Source organism: Malurus melanocephalus, unplaced genomic scaffold (genome assembly GCF_030028575.1).
Source record: "Malurus melanocephalus ecotype Western Australia unplaced genomic scaffold, MMel_1.1 scaffold_230, whole genome shotgun sequence".
NCBI lineage: Eukaryota > Metazoa > Chordata > Aves > Passeriformes > Maluridae > Malurus > Malurus melanocephalus.
This window is the reverse complement of record NW_026623462.1, coordinates 756,854-772,664: the sequence shown is the minus strand read 5'-3', so window position 1 is coordinate 772,664 and position 15,811 is coordinate 756,854. Positions and strand designations below refer to the sequence as shown.

The 15,811-nt window shown below is 43.1% G+C and overlaps 1 protein-coding gene across 1 annotated transcript in view; it reads right to left on the bottom strand.

The window, feature by feature from the left end:
* PKN3 (protein kinase N3) overlaps positions 1-11,321 on the bottom strand; it is an 18,168-nt gene extending 6,847 nt beyond the window's left edge. The window contains exons 1-12 of the mRNA XM_057374647.1: positions 11,010-11,321; positions 7,485-7,767; positions 6,818-6,966; positions 5,889-6,018; positions 5,624-5,775; positions 5,050-5,245; positions 4,565-4,753; positions 4,217-4,326; positions 3,590-3,733; positions 2,549-2,624; positions 1,003-1,192; positions 198-309 (exon numbers count right to left, since the gene is read on the bottom strand). Of these exons, the coding sequence (XP_057230630.1) occupies positions 198-309; positions 1,003-1,192; positions 2,549-2,624; positions 3,590-3,733; positions 4,217-4,326; positions 4,565-4,753; positions 5,050-5,245; positions 5,624-5,775; positions 5,889-6,018; positions 6,818-6,966; positions 7,485-7,767; positions 11,010-11,321 (2,043 nt within the window). The remainder of the gene's footprint in view (positions 1-197; positions 310-1,002; positions 1,193-2,548; positions 2,625-3,589; positions 3,734-4,216; positions 4,327-4,564; positions 4,754-5,049; positions 5,246-5,623; positions 5,776-5,888; positions 6,019-6,817; positions 6,967-7,484; positions 7,768-11,009) is intronic.
* Positions 11,322-15,811: the final 4,490 nt, after the last annotated feature.

The window sequence follows — 15,811 nt, the reverse complement described above, 5'->3', positions numbered from 1 at the left end:
AGAAATAGAGGTTCAACTCTTTGTGAAGATTCCATGCCAAAATGGCTCACTGGATTCTGAAGCCCCAGAGAACAGCCAGCTAATGAGGCACCTGCCTAAACTAWAGTGAATTTCTTCAGTAATAAACAAATAAGAACAGAGCCTTGAAAGAATACCAACCAACAATGACAACTTTCCCAAWTAGCCCAGATGGTTACCGGAGAATCTGCAGGAGATGGAGTTGATTCCTTGGAGTTGGCCACCAGAAAAAGGCGTGGAGGCTTGGGTGGTGCTTCATCAGCAAATGTAAGTTTAGCCACAGGGAAGTCGCTGCATTTGTAAGACAGAATTGAAGGAGACTTTGCCTTAGGACAGAGCATTGTACACAGACACCTTTGTATCACCTCCATTGTGTTAGTTCAGTCCAAATCACTGGACAACAGGACTCCCTGATTCATGCCAAAAGTCTGYGACCAACAAGACATCTTCTCTCCTCAATGAATTAAAAGTTGGCTAGACTCACATTCCAACACTGACTCTCTGATGCTTAAAATTAATTAAACATATGTGTGTAGAAATAAGTCACTATGACCAAGAATTTAAAGGAAATCTTGATTTTAATAGCAACACAGTATCSGAGTCAATTTTTTTTTCTTTCCTATACTTGTGCATCAGTGGGAATAATCTCTTTAGAGAACAACTGATTCAATTTAAAAAAAACTTAGGGGGGAGGAATTTCCTGCTATAGCACATTCAAGATCTCACCTATGTCCCTTTTGAGTGCTATATTACTCATGAAAGTACATTTTTATCACAACAATCACATGGTGACCTTGAATAGATCACTTACTGTACTGGTGAAGACAATTAATGGAATTTTMTCTCCTTTAGAGCACAGAAACTATACATTTTTTTTTGGCAGATATAGTTTTCTCATCAGTGTCTTCCTCCACCTCTGCAAGGTGCAGTAGAATTTATAATTTACCCTACACCCATTCCAGCAACACTCAGGACATCGCTTACCTACTCAATTTGGACACTGAATCACCATGACTTTGTGATGGTGAAACTGGAGGAAAGTCTGTCTGATTTGGATCATGAAGTGGGGGACTCAGAGTGCTGATGGAACTGCAGGGAGGGAGGAAACTCATCATCAGGCGACCCCAAGCAGCAACATTCATATTCATTTGAGGAGCTCGGAGAAATTCCTTCCCTGAAGGAGTGATAGTCAAAACAGCAGTGAGATTGTAACACACAAATTACAGTCTCATGTAGAGTTAAACTATAGTTTTCAGACAAACACCCATGTATTACCCTAAAAGGGTAGCTCACCCTTGGGAGAATGGGCTTTTCTTCAGGGAATWAAGGTTAATAATGATGATTAAATAGAGCTAATATTTCACCTAAGTTCAGCTCCCTATAAAATCATAACAATCCTCAAGTTGAAATTGAATAGAACATTAAAAACTGATTTTACTTCAAGTCAGGTTTTCTTCTGTTTCAACACTACATTTTAATTATGCAGCCTGTCAACAGGAAGTTTCTGAAAATGTGTTCAAAAGGGTAAAACATTAGGGATATTTTCATTATTTTTACTAGTTCCTGAAGAGTATAAATATAAAGCTCATTTATCCCCACAGCCACAAAAGCTCAGTATGTAATGTTCTACCTTATTCAGCTTCACAAGAAAGAATTTGCAGAGAAATAAGAAAGTATGCAAGTTATTCCAGTCCATAAATCTGAGATGCCAGTCTTAGAGACTCGATAGATAGTCAGTATACTGTTCATGCTACAGTGTTCTGTAATTCAGTTTTCTTTAGAAAACCTTCARTGTCTGTTTATCAGTAACAGCATTGCTGGTTAAATTAGTAGTTTGGATTTTATCACAGAATCACAGAATGGTTTGGGTTGGAAAGGACCTTAACAAGCATCTGAGTCCAACCCCCTGCCATTGGCAGGGACAGACATTTAACTATCCCAGGTTGCGCTAAGCCCTGTCGAACCTGACCTTGAACACTTGCAGGGATGGGGCCACAGATTCTCTGGGCCTCACTGGGAAAAATTCCTTAGCAATATTCCAGCTAACCCTGCCCTGTCAGTAGGAAGCCATTCCCCCTTCCCTCTCCAGCTTTCTTGGAGCCTCTTTAAGGCACTGGGAGAAGCTCCAAGGTCTCCCCAGAGCCTTCTTTGAGCTGAACAGCTCCAATTTTCTCAGCCTTTCTCCAGAGCTGAGGGGCTTCAGACTTCTGAGCATCTTGATGGCCAGCCCTCCTTGCTCCAAGAGGTCCATATCCTTCTTCTTCTGGAGGCCCCAGAGCTAAGAAGTCTAAATAACTAGCAATYAAATCCTCCTAGCAATGTTAATTGTGAGTAACAACACTATGACAAGACCACATAACACATGGTGCTGCAGCCAAGCTGCCTGCACTTCGTGTGACTGAATAAACTTTCAGTTTAATGTACAGCAATTAGCAAGAGTTTTAACATCACTCAGATTGAGAGGGATAGGAGAAACTGCTTGTGCAAACCCCTGCCCTCACCCTGGACAGTCACTTCCCCAGAACCACACCTTTCTGTTTGGGGAAAATGCGCTTCTGTCGCTGCAGTTTTGGCTTCCTCTCAATGACAGGATTGCAGAACATCACCTGTCAAAGAAGCAAAGGGGATTTGTCAGGATTCTCCATTTAAATTGTAAACYCAAATTTTCACACATGCCTGTAGTCTTATCAAATTCTCCATTCYTATCTGTTTGGTAAGTTTGGAGTTACTTCCATAAACTCCAGACTCTGTTATTCCAGATTGACCCTCTAATCASCTGCTACTTCAGTTGTGGGTATAGAGGTTGGAATTACCTACTACCTGAAATTCAGAAACCCCTGGAATTAAGACCAATTCGGATCCACCCAAAAAATTATCTGATTAGTAAAGCCATGTATAAGGAACACACCCATTTGTAGGATAATAGACCCAGTAGTTCATGGCACAGAAGTAAAAACAACAAAAAAAAMCAAAACCAACCGCCACAAACCAACCACAAAAAACAAGAAAGCAGGGAGAGGAGGCAAATTTTGGTACATGAGGTCCAGATCCTACTTTGGAATGATAACCACAGGAACTTTCATCACAACACAAAGGAGAAAATGCTGCAGCTTTTAAGGGATTATCGAGATGATCTCTACATTAATGGTACTTCACACTATTATTAGCCTCAGAAAGATGATAAAATAAGCATAGCCAGAGGGAGTTTGGATCTCTGATTCTACAGTCTCTGTGATTCAATCCTGACCATTAAGCCATATGTTTAATTAAAGTGCCACTGATGACTCATAATGAAAGCAAATAAAAACGAATGAATTTCACAGTGCACACACATATAATTACAATGGAGCAGCTGAACAGTCACTCCAGGCTATGGMAAGTGCACATCTATTATATCATGTTGTTCCTTATTCTTTCATGGGCTATTGATGCAAAAGGGCTTCAGGTGTCATTCTACCTTTCTAGATTATTGCTCCTTCCATTCCTTGTATTCTGAGTTGAACAACTGCTTTCAGGGCAGACACCCTAAATAGAGAGTTCTCTGAAATAGAAACAAAGCTTACATTTATACCTCTGCAAAAAGCATTCCTTGGGGCTCCAGTGAGAGGCACATCCCATGACGTTCATTATCAAGGAAATCATCCAAACGTAAAAACTTCACTGCACAGAGTTCTCTCCAATCTCTCCAATAAATTGCAATTTCTAGCTCACGTGACTGGTGGCATGGGTGMGTGGTGGGAGAGAAAATAAAAGCAGAATAGTTACATACAACTCCATGCTCTGGAAATGGCACACACATGCCCTTGTAAAAAAAAAATAAACCAGTAAACTAAAGAGTATGCATAAAAAAACTTCTGTAGTTCTTCTGTTCCCTGTTTTTGATGGTTTTAGGTCTTAGCTACAAACCACCTTGGAGGCTGCTGTCTTGGCTCCCCATTTAGAAATCCCTGAGAGTCATTTTGCTGACAAGATGAAATAAAACTGCTCAGATAAGGAGGGAAAGACAACAGATGCTGCTCAAGCTGAATCTCTGGCAGTGATGCTCTGCCTTCAGGGGAAGACCAAGATAACTGGCACTTCAAAGGACAYGAGGACAGCAGCAATACGGGGTTGAGCCAAGTGGAATGGCAGCTAAACAAGCAAATCAGGTAAGGTGAAATGGAAAAACAAACAGCAYGGGAATCTGGGGCAGACTTACCCGGTCCAGTTCAATGACAAAACTCTGGTCCCACGCCTGATTATTAACTGGTCCCCAATTTGTTTGGCCAACCACTTTATTGTCCACTTTGAGCACAGCAAGGACCTCATCTGGACAAAGGAGGAAACATGGATTAAAACATTTTACCAAAGAAAATGTCTCACGCTAAGGTGAGCATGCCAGCCAATTTCCAGGAGAGTCCTAGGAGTACCAGGCATAATGCAATTAATTTTTCCTCTCAGTTTTGCAGAAATAAGGTTTCTTATAACAATGCTCATACCAGGCTGGCCCTAAAGTCCCCTTGCTCCAATATGCCACTGACAGGTCAGCAGATAACCCTGTACTCACTACATGGCTCTTCATTCCGGTATTTTCCTGCAACACCACGGCCAGGGATGCCCAGGCCAACTCGTGTCCGGGAAAGGGACCTCAAATCACTTGGGCTGCCACAGATGGGAGAAGAGCTTGTCATTCGGGAACGTCCTGGAACATTCTCCAATAGATCCTGACATCCCATCAGTCTCACTTCCAATGTTCCTGAGGAATTTTAGGAAAGTAAGTAATATCATTATRCAAAGATAAAGTGATTCCAGTCAGCCTGCCCTCAAAGAGGTCCCAGAATTTCTCAGACTCATCATTACTTGGTTAATAGTTTCAATTGACTCCAGATTAATAGATTGCAAATCCATATGCTCAGAAAGCTCTGCCTGGTCTAGAAGAAAGAAGCCTAGCTCCTAGAAAATCCAATGTTTATATAACAATGAAGAGAAGAAATAGAATTCATTTTTCCCTCTGTCCTCCTCACAAMAACATGCCATGCAGGATCCCTGTACCTGTAAGGGCTGTTGGTTTGATGACTGAAGTKGGTTGGATGCTGCCATGCCGGGCTCCCAGGGAGGAAGTGTTTACTAGTTCCTGTTTGATGAGTGCTCTCTTTGGGTGATCRGGAGAAAGCTCACTGAGCTGATGTTCCAGGGACAAGCGCAATAGGTCAATCTTCTGAGAGGACTCTTGTAAACGACCCTGAGCCTACCAATATGAAGGAGAACAGAAWGCAGGCAGAAATTTTCCATGTAGAATCTCAGACCAGGTACTCTTAATCCTTTATGAACTACAGTAAGCTTAGGAAAAAAACAACAAGACAATATCTTGCTAATAAAAAAACAAGATGAAATATTTTCCCATAGAGCTTGAAGCCCCATCAGTGTCACTTCTGATGCYCCTGAGAAATTTGACCAAAGCAAGGAATGCTATCCCTAGAAGGGAAAGTGATCCCAATCAGTCTTCACAGAGAGACAGGAAATTCCTAAATTAGTAACTTGGTTAACTCTGCTCATTCATGCTAAATCACTTACGTGGGGGCATGAAGCCACCCTCTCAAAGAAGGCCTGAGYAATAACCCCTTACCTCTGCCAAAAACTTGCGATCCTGTACCCGACTGCCCCCCAGGATCTTCAGCACATTTTTTGCCCCCTCAGCTACAGCAGCTTCAATGCGCAAGTGATGCCTCAGCTCCTCAATCCGCAGCTCCAAAGCGCTGATGGTGGTTCCCATTCTCACTGGCCATTTGGGAGGTGAAACATGGCAAGGATGAAAATCAACCAAGTACTGTGCATCTTAGGGCTCTCTCTGCATGTATTGTGGGCTGCATCAGTCACTTAAAGCGCATTACCTGCTGGATCCACTGTGTCTTCCATCCCTCCTGCTGACTGAGACACTTTCACAATGTGCATGCGGATTATTTCAATCTTTGTCTTGCTGTCCTGGAGCATCTGCTGAGCTGTAGCCAGCAGCTTCCGCTCCTGCCAAAAGGAATCACATGCAGACAGAAAACCATGATCGTTAAAAATGGGTGATGATGATGTGCTCACATATGAGGGTGAGGTGATACTTGCACAAAGGGCCATAACTGACTCTGAAATGGAATACACAAGTGGTTACGTAAAGGAGGCACCACTGAGGATCAAGGACTCTGAGATCACGATCTCCATTTGCAGAGGGAAAGGACAGGTCAAGGACGAGCCCAGTTAATACCAAACCCTGCAGTCACTGAGACTTGCTGTTCCCTGGTTAACTGCGCTTATGGTGTTCTGTGAACAGAGGATTTAACAAATAAAAATATCACAGCCCTCTACACTGCTGGTCTTACTGAATTAAGCTTCATAATAAGCTTGAATTTGAAATGTTTTAAACTTTCTTTTGACTTTTAAATGTGATTATGTCAAACTAAAAAAAAAAGATGAATATGAATCCAGTAAAACKCTGAAAATTTTTCTCACATAAAAAGATATCACATCCTGTGCTTTATCCTAAACAACTCAGTGATATCAAAACATCACACCAACTAACTCAGTTACAACAATGAAACAATGCTTTCTTAGCTTTCTTTCCTCGTCAGTGACTGAATGCACGTCTTATACCAACCTTAAATACTGTCACCATGCTGAGACCCAAAGTACAGAGGTAGGATTCAGGCAAGCAAGCTTTGCAAATTAATTTCTCTCACACACCAATTATCAGAGACAGATTTGTATATAGACTTCAAATACAAATTTTGATCCAGTAATCCATGTTCCCAAATGGCTCTTTATTCCTGCTTACCTTGGATGTTGAATACATTTGAATCATATTCTCAGCTCCTTGTTTCACTTTCATTTCAACATGCAGCTGCTTTTTCAAAGCTTCAACCTTCCTTGCCATGGGGTCTGTGTTTCTTTCCCACAGACAAGGATCTGGAGATACAGATCCATCTGCACAAACACAATACCATTAGTCATCTTATTTCCCTGGGTTATAGCTGGGTGACTGTAAGGAAAGTTTGGCTGTAAAWTAAAGTACAAAAATGTCTTGTCTACAAAACTGATTGGAAAACACTTCCAAATRTCGCTCAAGCTCACATCTGTAAATATTTCTTATTTCATCAATGAACTGTCCTAACAAGCACTCTTCCAATTTTATACTCATTTATCCTGTAAAATATTTGGATGTTCAGCTGCCCAGAAACTCTAATCAAATCTCTTCAATTACATCTACAACCTATTACTGAATTTTGCCCACACCCACCTCTCTCAGCTGGTTTTCTCCATACATTTTCTTTCACCTTTATTGCCCCATTCTCAACTTTTTACACTACAGATAATTTCATCAGCTAAATACCAAGAAGCTCCCCAGCTCATGAGCYCTCAATAGAAGACTATATCAATTCAATATCTATAAAGATTGAAGCACTCTAACAAAATTTTCCAGTCAATCATTACCCAAGACTTACCTGTTGTACTCTCCTCTTTGTCTGTTATCACAATCCTTGCRTTGAGCTCCTGAAGTTCCCAATGCAGCTGCTCCAGTTTTCGGTTGGAAGATTTCAGCACGTGCTCAATGTGAACRAGATTCTTTCTGTCCGTTGTTGCTTTGCGCAGGTTTTCTGCTCCCTCTTTAATCTTCAGTTCTTTCTGTATAGCCCGGCGAAGCAGCTCCTTCTCACCYTCCAGTTTCTGCTGGAAGCTTGGATCCATTAAGTTCACACCATTGCCCAGCTGCAAGAGACAGCTGCCCTGCAGCCCAAGAGCRTCAGGCAAAAGGATTTCAGAGAGAACACGGTCCAACCATTTTTATGACATAGCAATACCCTCATAAGATTCCACTCMATTTCATTTCATTTYATTCAAAAAWTATTAAGTCAATCTTTTTACCAATTTTTCAAGAAGACAAGCCAACTTCTCAATTGCAGAGGACAGAACACAACTTTGATCTTAACATGACTTAATTTGGTTTTAAACTATAATGGAGAAAAACCTTCATCTTACTTGTCCCCTTGTAATTTAATGTCTACATGCATCTTTGTTCTTCAAGTATCAAAGCCCAGCCAACATTTGCTCTTGTTCTGATCAACATTAACTTTTACCAGTGTGATGTTGTAGATACAGATTTTTGTCTGATTATGCCTTGATGCTGACTGCTCAAAGACACATTTCAGCTAATCTGTTAGAGCTTTTAGGAATGCCACAAGCATGTGTTAACTCTCAGCTGTTGTCCCTGAAGAAGAAAAATGCAAACCCTACAGCTGTTTCTACAAATGAATAAGCAAAAGGGTAAGTTTGACTGTCTGCTCTATCTAAAAAGGTGAGCAGACTGGTGTGWCAATCTCTATTCCCTAAAGGCCACTTTWAAWACTGATTATTTTGAGTTGCATCACTAGAATCCACACTTGTCCTGGGCTTGGTTTTACATAATTTTCAATACTACTTGTCCTAGTAATATATGGCTCAGCAACAGCTCTGCACAGAGCTGCTCTGTCACAGACTCAGCCAGGTTGGGCAGAGCAGAGATTTATCTCACTGCCCAAATAAACACTGGACTCAAACAGGAGCTGTAAAGCATCCCTRAGGGTGGTACCCAACACCAGAACAGATCCAAACAAGAGCTCTCTTCAACAGGAGCTTTAAGGCATCTAAAGMAATGAATGCATTCATAACCTCACATTAATGACTCACACCCATTGCTTAAATGCAAAATAAATGGTCAAGCATTGCTACAGCAACTGGCTTAACATCAGAGAGCATATCAGTGACTAAAGACAGGGCTCAGGAATCCTGATTTGCTTTCACACTCACTGGTTGACCATGTTTCCAAAAACAAACCACGATGGCTTTGTGTTACCCATGTACATTAATACACTTTCAGAGTATGATGTGCAACCAAAGCCTCCTCCAGAAGCAATTATTTAATCAAAGAMCCAATCAAACATCCTTGATCAGGTTTTTTTTGCGACAATTTCTGTCCAATAGTACAAAGGAAAAAAAAACTATTTCAAAAGTTGGCCTAAATCCAAGTTTTGGCCACAATAGCCAAAATAGGAGTTGTTCAGATTGGTAACAAAACAAAAAGGTTCAGATTAACATCCTGATTCCAGGAAGTTCTCGCCCAATTTGTAAAGCCAGGAACTAAGCCACAGCTTTGAAAAACATCCAGTTTTGTAAGGAAGAACTTGAATCATGGAGTTCCTGAGTCAYAGGCAACCTTTACCAGCCCTAAGTTGGAAAATCAAAAAGCTCTTTATCCAGACTGTAGACAGTTACTAAAAAGGGAATGATGGTTGTCGTTCTTACTTAAATAACTAATAAAAGCACATACATTTATCTTCCAAACTATGCAAATGGRTGTAAGCAATTCTTCCCCTGGATCCACTCAGAGGAAAAGAATGAGCAGTGGTGCAACAGTATTACCAACAAAAGGTGCTGAATATGAAGATCTGGGTATTGATACAGAGAACACGTATTGTCTGTTCAGTTCTCAGGTCAATTTTCCTCCACATCAGTCTCTGCCAAAGGCTAATCTGAATATCTGTTAATGCACCACGCTAAATTTCTAAATATATCTAGAATGTAACAGTGTTTCACTTCCCCTTCTTTCCCCCTGTGGATCAAGGGGTGCCAAAACATCGACATTGTTTGCACCAGGAASACAAAATACTCAATTTTTGAGAAGCATGGGAAAGCTGAATTCACATTTGGGTTGATCCATATTGCATTTTGGCTCAGGAATTTTGGTGGGRTGTTAGGACACTGCCACAGCCTGTGCTGCAGCTGTTCTTGGGTTCCCTGGGAAGGTCAGTCTCCAACATAATCCTGAAATGCATTTACAGCTTGCAGAGAAATACCCAAATTAGCTTAAATTGGCTTGCTTTTGGCTCTTGTAGTGGGGCTGCCAGAGCTCACACAGGGCTTCTGCCAGGCTCCTGTCATACCCAATGCCCAGACTGCTTCCTAACTAGCAAAAATTTCAGCAGTATCAGAGTTACACTTAATCCTCTAGACTGTAGCCAGGGAGATCCCATCAATTACACCCAACCTGGAAATGAGTTTCACCTGCACAAATCCCAGAGCAGACCTGGCTTTTTACACTTTCACCACTAACACAGAAATTGATTTATAATTTGATTTAATGAGCCAGTGGTGAGGATGTGATCCTCCCTACAGCCCACGCATTCCCAGGACATCTTAAATCTCATCTTTCACAACAACTTTGTGCTATAGGGATGAGGCCCACGTCGGGGAGCCTCATGCCAGCTACATTCATGCCTTACACGAAAAAGCCGCCGCTAACTTAGAAAGAAGGCATTTGTGGTCCTGCCTGGAGCCTTCCCAGCTCCAAGGCTGAGGAGGGGAAGCAGCGAGCCCAGAAGCACCGGGATGGGAAGCACCCGGTCGGGCGGCGGCTAGCGCTCTTTGTGTCGGTCTCTCTGTCCCTTCTTTCCCAGATTAGGCTTGAAACTTTCGTCTCAAGGGAAGAGGGCAGGACATCTCTCCCTCTCCGGGGAGCTTGCTCCAGACACGAATGTTTTCCCAGCACGGAGCCTGGCTGCCCTCCCGGCCCCGCGCCAGCCCCAGCAGCCGCCTCTCCTCCCACACCTCCTCGACGCCAAGAGATTTCCTCAGTGGGCACCAACCTGGCCCGAACCCCATTTCCCTGAGGCGAAGRAGGACATTTTTAGGGGATCCCACCCGCTTCCCACACCTACTCCCATTTCCTTGGGGCCAGGCGAGTGGAGGGGAAGCGGCGGGAAGCCCCTCACAGCAGCCGCCTCTGCGGGAGCTCCCGGTGGAGCGGGGCACAGGATTTTACCGGCGGGGGATGGATGTAGGGTCCCCCAAAGGGCGCAGGGCCTCCTGCTTTCCCRGCGGGGAGTTGGATGGAGGGATCCCCGAAGGACATAGGGAACCCCGAAAGGCGCGGGCACCGCCCTCCCCCAAGGCGCAGCTTGCCCCGCTGCCACCCCCGAGCCCTCAGCGCTCACCTGCGGGGTCGCCATCGCCGCCATTGCTCCGCCCGGACCGGCACTTTTCAAACTCGGCGGTCTCGGGGCCGCCGCCAGCGCCCTCTCGCGGGGGTGACCCGGGGGAGCCGCCGGCGGGCGGCCCTCAGGAGCGGGAGCGGGACAAGAGGCGGGAGCCGCCCTTCCCCWCACGGAGCCGGGGCAGCCGCCGCTCCCGCCCCCAGCCGGGGTGGTGCCGCCGCCTCCGCCCGCCCTGAGRGGAGACGCGCGGCCGAGGTCCCGTGAGGCGGAGGGAAGGAGCGGGGATGCTGCGGACGCGGAGGTACCGGACATCGCCTGCCGGGGAAGGAGAGGATAGAGAGAGGCTGGAGGGGTCCGTGCCAAAGGGAGGGCACGGGAGGCGCCGTGGTAGATCCCCCGCTCTGTCCCTCCGTGATCCCTGAGGAGAATCCCCCGCGGGTGGCCCCAGCCGGGCCCTTTGTGCTGCGGCCATCGGCTGGKTCCCAGTTTCAGTTCTCCAGACTGTCTTGTGACTTTGTTCGTAGGGGAACCAGCGAAGTGCAGCTCTCGTTGGGACAGGATCCCTGCATCCCAACCCTGGGAAGGGGCGATGCTTGTAACAGTTCTGGCTCTGGGGAAATTTTTCCCTGCAGAACTGTCCTTCTACATGCAGGATCTGGGGTTTCTGCGGAATGTTAGAGTGAAATAACATCCCAAATGCATTGGCGAGGCTGGCAGCAATTCTCCCAGCTATCGTAGTGAAAAACCACCGTGCATTTGTACTGCCACTGCTTCACACAGAACCGACAGCATGTCACGGACCTCCTGCTTAAAACATATTTAAAAGTTACTTATTGCTTTCAGGTGTTTAAAGACCCTCCCCAGCAGTATTACATAACGTCATTATCCTACTAATACGCTTTTCAGTCATAGAGCAGTGCACAGCTGTGAGTCAGAAGGCATTTGGAAGTGATAGTATTCCCACGTACGAATTTAGAAATATACTAATAAACAGAAGTGTGTTCCTTTTACTTAATTAGAACAGTTTTTCTAGCCTAAACATTTTGTAAGCGATTTGCAACTGAATAATTAATGAAAGGAACTCATCAGAAAATTAAAAATTTGGACCTAGCTTAACTGAATTGAATTAATAAAGCCTTAAACTATAATAAAACCTTTGACTATGCCCTTGCTGTTAATAAAGCGAGTGCATTTGATTAATATAAAYCCTTCAGAAACCTGATACTATTTACCAGGCTCTGTTTAGTGTTTAAGCAATTATTTTAAATTGACTGTTCATTCAGTGGAAATACTGGAAAGGGGAAAATCAAACGAGTAGGTGTAGTCTGAGATCCAGAGAAGCAGGGACACTTCCACACCTTCAGCACATCAGGCAGGATCAGGGCTGTGTTTGGCTCTGTCACTGGGAAAGTGTTTGGGGGAGCTCTGGCTGGGACAGTGGCTCCCGGGGTCCTTTGCCCACCACATATTCGGGGTTCACACTGCACCTTCCCCCTCTTTCCTTCAGTTTTCAGACCCTCTGGGGGAAGCAGAGGGAGAGCAGAGGGCAGTTCAGGGATGCTGGGGAGCTGGAGCTCCCCAGCCCCGAGGGAGAGGGCTGGCTCTCAGCAGCCAGGTGATCTCACAGACTGTTCCTGGCTGTCCAGCATCCCAGCCCATTCCCCTGGCGTGGTTCAGTTGTGTACCGCCAATCCCGCGGATCCACTGTTCATGCCCATTCTGCAACCCCGGTCCCACGGGAAAATGAATATCACCCTCTCTAACCCTTCCAAGATCCCAGAGCACAATSCCCTGGTGCCGGGGACGCTTCCCGGCGCAGGTCCAGTCCATGAACCGGGAAGGGGCAGCGGCACGGGCTGGGGAGTGGYGTGAATTCTTTGGGGGCTTAGGATGTGTCCCGACTTTGAACGGGCAGCCCCTCTCCTCCACTAAACCCTAGAGGGCACTGCCCTGGAGCATATTCACGAGGTAGTGATGATCAAGAAAAAAATCTTAYAAATTTCAATTTTTAATCCAGGAGAGGGAGGACATGAGATTAAGCATACATGTGTTTCCCACGGGAAGCAAGTGKGTACTAGTCACTTGTGACCTCCCTTTACTCTTCTCCATAAAAAAGGAGAAGCAAACACTGTCCACCTCACCCTTGAAAGATTGTGCAGTTTGGAACTATAGAACTGATTCTTTTGAAAAAGACTCTTAGAAATGGTAACATCAAGTAACAGTTAAATGTACTTTAATTCCTTCAAACAGAAGGATAGCTTGAAGGTACAGCAGAGAAATTATTTCATTGATTTCATTCTCTTAAAAAAAAAAAAAAAAAACAAAACCAACATGGCTTCAAAATTCAGGAACAGTATCCAACAAACAAAGTACTATCCTTATGCACCTGGTTTAGTGTGGTACAAAGAGCTTACAGATTCAAATGTCATAAATGGCTGAGAAATCGATTCAGATAATTCTTGTTTACAGGGACAGAAACTATGTTGACAAGTATGAATAAGTACACAGATAATCTCTTTGAAAAGCCCAAACCTTTCTAACTGTATTTACACACACAGATGTATTTGTTTCCTTTGGCACTAGAAATTACAGACAAAAGATTCAATTTCATAGCAATTAAACTTTAAACTTGAAAATAACTTTTGAGATAGTTTAGGTCATACAGCCCCAGCACAGTAGTTTCACCTTTATGAAATTGCAGCCAACTCTATGTTCTAACCCTGGAAATTCAGGCCACAAAACCTGAAGTCAGCTTCCACCTGTGAAAAATTTCACATAGTGGCATTAACTGGATATGAAGAGCTCAAGCAGAGGGGAATTAATGGTAGATATTGAATAAGAATGAATCTCCCTTATCCAAGGTGGATGTCTCTTTAAAAGCTCTTTATACACATATAAAATAAATCCAGTAAAAAATGGACACCCATTACATATATTCAGCCAAATTAGACATWAAGTGAACAGTCAAAGCACATGATGGCCAGCTGTAGTATTTCTTCAGCATTGCAGAGAAATGTGTTAATCCCTAYTCAATTCCATGCTAGAAAAAAAATTAATTAAAGTAACACTTAACTAATATGGTTTATTCTTTTACCATGTCAGTTTACTCTTTAGCCATTGCCAGGAGTAAACCCTCAAGTTTCACAGCAAATTCAGTATTATCAGTACAGTAGCAAGAATATTTTGGCACCCTGTAAAATCCTAAAGAATGCACAAGAAAAATCTCTTAAGTAGCATTTAATTATCCAGACTTCTCATTTTTTGTTCCTGGTATTTGACTTTACAGAGCCTGAAGCTTTGATTACTTTCAAAACAGTTTTTATAGGTTTTCTGCTATTAACCAACAGGGATGGAACAACAATGGCACAGTATTTTTCCTAAAGCATTCAAGACTAGCAAAAGATTACTTTCCTTGAGGAACTACAATTAGGACTACATAAAAATTAAGTAATGAGGCATCATGGCAAGAAACAGCACATTGACCCTCTACCACAACAGGAAGCTATTTTCAATCTTACAACAAAAAGGAATCAAATKAAAAAGACACTAACATTTTTAGGACTTCATAGGTTTTGTTCCTTCTCTCTCTAGATGATAAGAAACCATTACTGATCAACGTTGTACTTGGCTCTGCAAAGCAGGATGAGGGCAGAAGCTTTTGTTGAGATGGAATAAAGTACACGGTTGTCTTATTTTTTGCATCGATCACATGAGACTGGACGTTGCATTGTCTCTGATAACTGGATTGAATCCAAGCCGGACCACACACTTACAGAATGTTTTCCCTCACACATGTTATTTGTGCACGTCTCAACCAGACATTGATCTTGTTCTGCCAAGTGTATTCTTAAGCATCAAAAATAGCTGAATTTGACTACAGCAAATTCTGTGAGGAAAAGGAATCAGAGAATATAACAAGTCTTCCCAGAAGACAGTCTTTTCTACACATCCAAAGAGCTGTTTGAATTTCAGATGAGCTGATACAACATTTTTTTAAATATTTCAAAAGCAAAGCATGTTAAAACAACTTCCATTACATTTTGTGGAATACCAGTTCCAACAACCTCTTATGTGAAATTGTTACAAGTTTCTCAAATGCAATCTCTTAAAATGAGAGTACAATGTATCTAAAGCACATATACATGCTGCTACCAAGGAAAAAAGCAGTGAAGTAGCAACTTTTTATACATGAACTTTACTAAGAAGCTTGCTCTTTGAAATAACCCCCAAATTAGCTTGCAATTAAGATTTGTTTTCAACTGAAAAGACTTACAAAACCACCCAAATATTTTAAGACCACCCCTTGGTCTTTTTATTCTGAGCTTGCACGGTATTTTCATGCAAACTGATGTACTGGAGATACAGTACTGCAAGTTACCAAAAATTCTGCGAATCAAGTGACTTTTCTTTATGTAAAACATGAATATACATCTGTGTCTTCACAAACAGCACAGGCCCCTACAGCCCTGCCTTACAGTCAGGGAATGCAAGAGCCAGTGTGCAGTAGAACTACCAAAGGAAACACTTTACAGGTACGGAAACAGTGGAAACTACATGAACTGGTTCAGTCCACGCAACCAAAGGCTGCACTGTACTACAGAAATACTGACCRAATGCCCCCAAAAATGCCAAGGAACTACTAACAAAGTTCTAAACAGGATATTAAAACTGTTTCTTTCAGTGAAGACCAACCAGTCCCTTTGTGTACACATTTAGTTTTATTGTAACAAAGCAACTTGTACACTTTAACGTTTAAAACTGAGCATCTTTCTTTCCTTTCCAGTGAAACAAAAAACAAAAAA